This window comes from Typopeltis vanoorti, chromosome 2 (assembly GCF_054136105.1).
Source record: "Typopeltis vanoorti isolate ZY-2024b chromosome 2, IOZ_Tvanoo_1.0, whole genome shotgun sequence".
In the NCBI taxonomy this organism is placed as follows: Eukaryota; Metazoa; Arthropoda; class Arachnida; order Uropygi; family Thelyphonidae; genus Typopeltis; species Typopeltis vanoorti.
In genome coordinates this window covers 61142338-61150915 of record NC_143550.1, presented here as the reverse complement: position 1 = coordinate 61150915, position 8578 = coordinate 61142338, and the positions used below count along the sequence as shown (strand labels likewise).

General features: G+C 36.3%; 1 protein-coding gene across 1 annotated transcript in view; it reads right to left on the bottom strand.

Annotated features, from left to right (window-relative positions):
• Positions 1-4152: 4152 nt before the first annotated feature.
• The window catches only part of LOC150109076 (protein bicaudal C homolog 1-like), a 172091-nt gene continuing 167665 nt past the window's right edge, over positions 4153-8578 (bottom strand). The window contains exons 7-8 of the mRNA XM_090401556.1: positions 4306-4548; positions 4153-4164 (exon numbers count right to left, since the gene is read on the bottom strand). Coding sequence (XP_090257682.1) covers positions 4153-4164; positions 4306-4548 — 255 coding nt within the window. The remainder of the gene's footprint in view (positions 4165-4305; positions 4549-8578) is intronic.

Sequence of the window (8578 nt, the reverse complement as noted above, 5' to 3'; positions counted from 1 at the left end):
TACGAGTCTTGCACTGTTAAGTTCCTAAAGAGTGCAAGATTGTGCCACTTCATACAGGAGGTGATAGAACTCAACCATCAAATTATAGACCTATCTATGTGTCAGGTGTTGTAGTTAAGTTGTTGGAGAAGCTTGTGAGAACTAGGATCCAGAATTGGGTTGACAACAATGGTATTATCTTTCATGGATAGCATGGATTTGCTAAAGGGAGGTCATATTTTAGTAATCTACTTATTACAATAGGGTGACTGCTTCCATGGACAGAGGAGAAGGATATACAGTAATATACTTGGATTTTGCAAAGGCTTTTGATAGATTACCGCATGATAAGTTGATAGTCAAACTGGAGTAGATGGGGTTGGATATTAGATTAGATTGGTGCATTGGATTTGAGACTGGCTATCTGATAGGTATCAACAAGTTGTGTATGGGAGAGCGATATCCAGGAAAAGGAAAGTTACTAGTGGTGTGCCTCAGGGATCTGTTTTAGGGCCATTGCTGTTTAACTAGTATATTAATGATATCGGTGAAGATTTGGATGGAGATATTCAGTTGTTTACAGATGACACAAAGTTGGGACAAACCATGAAGAGTAGAGAGAGGATGTTGTGGCCTTACAGGAAGACTCGATTAAATCGAGTGATTGGGCACGGGAATGGAGTTGCAAGTTCAATGTTGCAAAATGCAAGGTTTTAAAATTTGGAAAACAAAGATGGGATGCAGAATTTATGCTTGGTGAGAATATATTGTTGGAGGTAGAGGAAATAAGAGCTCTGTGGGTGATAGTGGATAAGGATCTGAAATTTAGAGGACACATAACCAAAATTGTGAAGACAACACAAAGGCTTCTGGGAATGATGCAGAGGACACTGACTTGTAGAAGTAGAGAGATTCTTGTTCCATTGTATAAGGCTTTGATTAGGCCACACATGTACTATTGTGCCCAGATTTGGTCACCTGGTTTTCAGAAGGATGAAGAGATGTTGGAAAGGGTCCAGATGTGACCAACTAAGGTAGTTTCTGACCTTTAGAATGTCAAGTATTAGGAAAGATTGAGAAAATGCAACTTGTGAGTCTGGTGGACAGGAGGAGGAAGAGGAGATATGATAGAGACCTACAAAGTATTAAGGGATTGTTATTGAATCGATGCTGGAAAGGTTCTACAGAAAATAGTGGGAGATCACGGGAGAACTAGAGGTCATCCCTGGAAACTGTATAAGAAGGGTGTGAGTAGGGAAGTGAGAAGAAGGTTTTTTCCATGCAGAGTTGTGAATGATTGGAATGCCTTGCCTGAGAGTATGGTTTCTGCAGAGAATTTGAGTGTGTTTAAAGCACAGTATGATGAGCTGTGTGTTTGATAAAAGGACCTCCTAGATGAGCTGGAAATTTTTTGCAGTTGGCTAGACTATAATAAATTTAGTTTAATCATTTATCCAAGTGTAAGCAAACAAAGTTTGCGCCTAAAGTATCTTCAGGACTAAGGCAACTCGTTGTAAAGGTGGACCAAGCTCTCATCACTCCTTTTACAGTATCTCCCATAATGCAAAGCACATCTCCTTGCAGACATGTATAATGCTATACCGGTTTCAACCTTTATTGAGGTCTTGTCAGTGGGAGCCAGACCCAAAAGTGGTGATAATAAAGCAGAAGCAATGGAGAAGTCATATTTACCTATATGAGTTGCCAAAAGGTGTACCACCTTATTATTAAATTACTCTGGATTTAGAGAAAAATGTTGTAAGTTTCCAGAGTAATTTAATAATAAGGTGGTACACCTTTTGGCAACTCATATAGGTAATAATGAAATTAGTTTAATCCTTTATCCAAGTGTGAGCAAACAAAGTTTGCGCCTGAAGTATCTTCAGGACTAGGGTAAAGTGATACAACACCAGGGCAACTCGTTGTAAAGGTGGAGAAAGCTACCAACACTCCTAACTCAGTATCTCCTATAATGCAAAACACATCTCCTTGCGGATATGTCTAATGTTATGCATTAAAGGAAGGGCCACTACCCAGACTAGTTTCGACCTTTATTGAGGTCTCTTCAGTGGGAGCCAGGCCCTAGTGGAAATACCAGGCAGAAGCATTAGCAGGTCATCTCTACCTATAGGAGTTGCCAAATGGTGTGCCACCCTTTTTTAATAAATTACTCTGGATTTAGAGAAAGATGTTGAAAGTTTATTTTTTCACTTGGTTAGAGTATAATGAAATTAGTTTAATCCTTTATCCAAGTGTGAGCAAACAAAGTTTGCGCCTGAAGTATCTTCAGGACTAGGGTAAAGTGATACAACACCAGGGCAACTCGTTGTAAAGGTGGAGAAAGCTACCAACACTCCTAACTCAGTATCTCCTATAATGCAAAACACATCTCCTTGCGGATATGTCTAATGTTATGCATTAAGGGAAGGGCCACTACTCAGACTAGTTTCGACCTTTATTGAGGTCTCTTCAGTGGGAGCCAGGCCCAAGTGGAGATACCAGCAAGAAGCATTAGCAGGTCATCACCTTACCCCCAGTCCTGAAGATACTTTCAGGTGCAAACTTTGTTTGCTCACACTTGGATAAAGGATTAAACTAAATTTATTATATTCTAACCAAGTGAAAAATAAACTTTCAACATCTTTCTCTAAATCCAGAGTAATTTATTAAAAAGGTGGCACACTAATTGGCAACTCCTATAGGTAGAGATGACCTGCTAATGCTTCTGCCTGGTATTTCCACTAGGGCCTGGCTCCCACTGAAGAGACCTCAATAAAGGTCGAAACTAGTCTGGGTAGTGGCCCTTCCTTTAATGCATAACATTAGACATATCCGCAAGGAGATGTGTTTTGCATTATAGGAGATACTGAGTTAGGAGTGTTGGTAGCTTTCTCCACCTTTACAACGAGTTGCCCTGGTGTTGTATCACTTTACCCTAGTCCTGAAGATACTTCAGGCGCAAACTTTGTTTGCTCACACTTGGATAAAGGATTAAACTAATTTCATTATACTCTAACCAAGTGAAAAAATAAACTTTCAACATCTTTCTCTAAATCCAGAGTAATTTATTAAAAAAGGGTGGCACACCATTTGGCAACTCCTATAGGTAGAGATGACCTGCTAATGCTTCTGCCTGGTATTTCCACTAGGGCCTGGCTCCCACTGAAGAGACCTCAATAAAGGTCGAAACTAGTCTGGGTAGTGGCCCTTCCTTTAATGCATAACATTAGACATATCCGCAAGGAGATGTGTTTTGCATTATAGGAGATACTGAGTTAGGAGTGTTGGTAGCTTTCTCCACCTTTACAACGAGTTGCCCTGGTGTTGTATCACTTTACCCTAGTCCTGAAGATACTTCAGGCGCAAACTTTGTTTGCTCACACTTGGATAAAGGATTAAACTAATTTCATTATACTCTAACCAAGTGAAAAAATAAACTTTCATATAGGTAAATATGACTTCTCCATTGCTTCTGCCTTAGTATCACCACTTCTGGGTCAATAGACCTCAATAAAGGTTGAAACCAGTCTGGGTAGTGGCCCTTCCCTTAATGCATAGCATTATACATGTCTGCAAGGAGATGTGCTTTGGGATTATGGAAGATACTGGGACAAGGAGTGATGACAGCTTGGTCCACTTTTACCACGATTTGCCTCCATCCTGAAGATACCTCAGGCGTAAACTTTGTTTGCTTACACTTCGATAAAGGATTAAACTAAATTTATTATACTCCTAGATGAGTCTGACTCCATGGGTAATAATAATAATATATGTGACAATCACATGTCATGATTTGTCATATATCTAGCTGATATGCTAACAGGAAGGATGAAACAATCTGTCATGTCCTGCATCATGGGCAAGTACACAATACAGTGTGCCCAGTGCCTAGCACGAACATGTTAGTACCTATGAACTTTAATGCAACAGTCACTTTCAATAAATGATGGTTATCTCACCATAATTTGTGTCTACTTAAAGATTATCTATATCTTTCAATTCTGTAACTATTAACATATCTAAAACAGTAGTTAAAAGCACCCTTTTAGTTGCAATATGACTGAACTTACATTTATACTAGTGAGTGTCACAAATGGCAAGTCATGACATTTAACAATGAATCAAATGCATATCAAATAATATTGTTCAGAACATGTTAAACACGAACTCCTATTAATTTGTACACTAATTTTAAATAAATTTTATAAAATTTATTTAATACTATATATTTTATTCAATATTCATTCCCAAAGAGTGCCTACCTTCTAACACAAGCAAGTTGAAAAGTGGCAAAAAAATGATACGTTATTAAGAGACAAAACTTACCTGTAGTTCTTGCCAAGCTAGATATACGTTATCAAAGAGACCTGCAATTATTACAGTTGATTTGGAAAGTGGCACTTCATGTCCAAGACAGGCAGAATTAACCTGAGAAAGATTTGCACCAGGAAATACAATAACAGCTTCAGATTTTTGCATTATTTGTTGAACATTAACTCCACCAAGTCCCAAAACAAAGGCTTGATTCTGTGGTGCAATTTCCATTTTTAGATAACCAGTAAATTGAGCCTATAAATAAATTTAATTTGAAAATTCAACCGACTATACAAAGCCAGAGGACAAACTTTCTAATTCTTTAACTAGTAATACACATTTGAGGTCTTCAGACTTTTAAAGTTAACCTGATGATAACTAGAACAGAAAGTAGCAGATTTGTAAAATCAGATTAAAATTATTAACTGAATAGACTTACTATATACTAAATTGTTATTTTCTTAAACTTATCCAGAAAGTAGTGGTATATAATGCTTTTCCATTCACTTGAGGTCAAATGAATGGTGGGTTGGATACAATTCAAACCTTGGTTATGAAACACTTGACAGATTACAAAAACAATACAATCAACTCACTAAAAATGTTATACACTTTCTCAGTGTAAACCATGAGTCCTGGTCATACAAAAATAAGAAAGCAGCAGTAAACAAGATAATAAAAAAGAGATGATATTCATTTAACATAGAGAATAATATGTTTAATACAAAATTTTTATATTTTCCAGTCACACATGACCATTTTCCATGCTTAGAAATAGTTAAAGAGAAAATAAAACAGAATAACAATTAAATACTAATACAGTTGACTCAATATAGCAAAATCTGCTATAAACTCACACAACTGAAAAGATCTGATCAAATTCCATAAATGCTATAAATTAAAGATGCCAAGAAATTATATTCTTGGTTTAACTCTTTATCGAAGTATAAGCAAGCAAGTTTGTGCCCGAAGTAATTTCAGAACTGTGCAACTTGTATATAGAGGCTAATGACTTGACATCACCTGCCCTAGTATCAAACTTGGTTTGCTTACACTTTGATAAAGGATTAAACCAAGAATATCATTTCTGGCATCTTTATAATATAACCAAGTGGAAAAACTTCCACCACACATGCTATGTTAAAAAAAAAAAATATCTATAAACTATTCCTGTGGTCACTACAAGTTTGCCACAGTGAGAACCAAATGTAGTACATGTTAGAATGTATGTTAAATGCTGGATAAGATCTTATGATTGATTAGATTTTATCTCATCAATCATAAGATAAAATGTAAAAAGTGCTATTCTAGATCACTTCTAGATCTTGACTAATATTTTTTTTTATCTCAAAATTTTTTTACTACTAACTCTTTAACACTAACCACTATTTCAGACAAGATTGGCTTACAATTTGAAACCAGTCTCACAAAGTCTTTATGAAGGAAAACAATTTCTGCTCTATCCATACCTTCAGAAGCCAGCCATTGTAAGATTCAGGTTAAATATGTCAAGGCTATTATCTCACTGGAACATTTCCTCAAAACATGGTGGTACTGATGATGTTCAACTTCTTCATCAACATCAAATTTACTCAATCCTTCATATATCCCCTGCTTGCACATATTCCTCTTCCTCCTTTCCCACTGCACTCAAGCTATACATTATATCATGTCCATGAGGGTGAAATACCTTTATGAATTTCTCATTTAATATCTTAACTATATCTTCTAGTGGTTATCCTACTTTTCACCAGACAATATTTTTCATTAGTCATTCATTTTTCAACTGGCTACATATCTGAACAAAGTATTTATTTTTTTAGCCTGATCAGCCAACTGCTGCTCATACTGCACTCCCTAACCTTACCACAAAATTCATTTTCCTGGCTTACTCTTTGTACTCATGCAAATGATCATCATCTCTCACTCAGTCTTATGCTACCTCCATATTGCCTTCTCTCAGAATGCATGCCTCATCTCTTCATTCATTTCACACCTACTAACCTCTTGACCCTTATAATACATTCGGACATTGTTTCTGATAGTTTCTGAATAGTGTCCAAGCAGCAGTGATCTTCTTTCCATCCAATTCCTCATTCTATGATACAGCTCTAGGCTGTTTTTTCATAATCGCCAGTTGTAGTTCCACATATTTCTTCACAGAAGTCCTCATACGGCTGGCAACCACCCAAGTGACCATCTCATGATCACTCGATCAACTAGAGGGAGATTTAACATCCCATTTACAAGACTTGCAATTCAAATCCAAGAATAAGGGAGTTCTGTAAAAAGGAGCAGTATCAGGAAGGAAGGTTACTAGTGAGGTTCCATAGGACTCAATATTAAGACTTTATTGGTCAGCCTTTATGAAATTATCACTTGATTGCAGAATATTGTGCAGCGAGAGAGAGAGATACTCATAATAGTGCTGATTTTGTGGCTGTTCAGGAGTATTTGAATAAGTTATGAAGGCAAATGAATAGAGATTCAGTTTAATGCACCTAGATGTAATATTGATATCTGAGATCTTTAGATGGAAGGCTGCATACTCTACTGGTGGATCTATGATGGAGATAATAGATCATAATGATGGTTCATAGATATTTGAAGTTCACTGCAAAGATAGGTAGTAAAGACAACTCAGAGGATTGCTGCAATACTGAAGACAGTGATGAGCAGAGATAAGAGGGTGATAGTTCTTTTGTATAATTCCTGACTAGATCACATCTATTTGGTTATCAGGATTTGAAGGGTAATAAGTAACCTTGGATAGAATACAAATGATATCAGGAGTGTGGAATGGTGGTTATGAGGAGAGACTGAGGGCATGTAAACTGCAGTTTGATAGATAGGAGACAAAGGTGTGATATGACTATCTTAAATTGTTGGGCTATTTATTTCTTCAGATTTGGCCAACGTAAAAGGGCTTTGCAAAGTCCTTTCACATTGGCCAAATCTGATTCGGAATGATTGTCTCTCTCCCCCAAAAGTTTGGGAGATTCTCATTTTATGTAACCATCAAAAATAGTTTTAATATTATTTATTAATATTAATTTCTAGCATGCAGCAACAGTTTTTAATTGGTAAACGACTGCTAGTTGTATGTACCTTGTATTCCCATTTCTTTGATTTGTTTGTTTCTATGCATGCACTGATGATGATTTACTATTATTTTAGTATGAAATATCTATATTTTCATTTCATTAAAGTTAATTACTGTGGTTATTGTGTAATTTGTTGTTTAAACTATTTATGAATGCCAGTGGTACCAGAAATATGAGGAATAAAATTGGTGCACTGATAGAATCTATTTGTCCAGAAATTACTGGAATAAATAAGACATAGTTGGATGAGGATGACTTCTTGGTAGGAATAGAGATGGAAGGATATGCTTTTTCAAAAAGATAGAAAGAAATGTCATGAAAGAAGGGATAGGAGTGCTTTTGACTAAGAGGTTACCCAAGCTAGGCGGAGATGCAAGGGTGAAATAGTGGCAGTGGTTTTGAGACAGGTGGAGGGGGACAGGTGTTGCTATAGATGTAGCAATAGGGAGGGAGAGAAATAACAAGGAAATAAATTAGCCTAACAAATAAGAAATGGGTAATCATTATTGAATATTTTACTCAATTATACTAACGCAGATTGGAATGAAAAGAAAGCACATCTTTGGACAAGAGAAAGAAATTGAATTCTTACAGGAAGGCTTAGGTGTTATTCATTATCCATAAAAAAGCTCGATAGTATAACTAACACCCTTCCTTTCTTAATATGTCATCCCCTATCAAGGAGAATGGCAATCATGATAACTAAAACCAAGAGGGGAAAAAAAACATTTATTAAAACACTAATATTTCATTGGTTTTCTACAGAACCAGCATCAAAACTCAATGAAACTGTGACAGGCACACAGCACTAAACCAAGTAATTGTAGAAACAATTTAAATCGTAACTGACACCTAAGGTCCTTGTTGGTTTACAACAGCTACTTGGTTTATTGCTGTGTACCTATCACTGTTTTTCTACCCAACCTGATGAGGTTGGGCAGAAAAACAGCAAAATATTACTGTTTAATAAATGTATTTTTTCCTCTTGATGTTATACTGTTAAGCTTTATTATGGAGAAATATTTTAAGTTTTTGAGGAAAAGCTATCTTAGTTCACAATGACACACATAAGGATCCATATAAGGACACGTACAAGTTAAACAATAATGGTCTCAAAGCAGATTCTTGGTGCACCACTCCTCCACACACAACCTGCTGATACCTGACAGCTGATTAGCAGT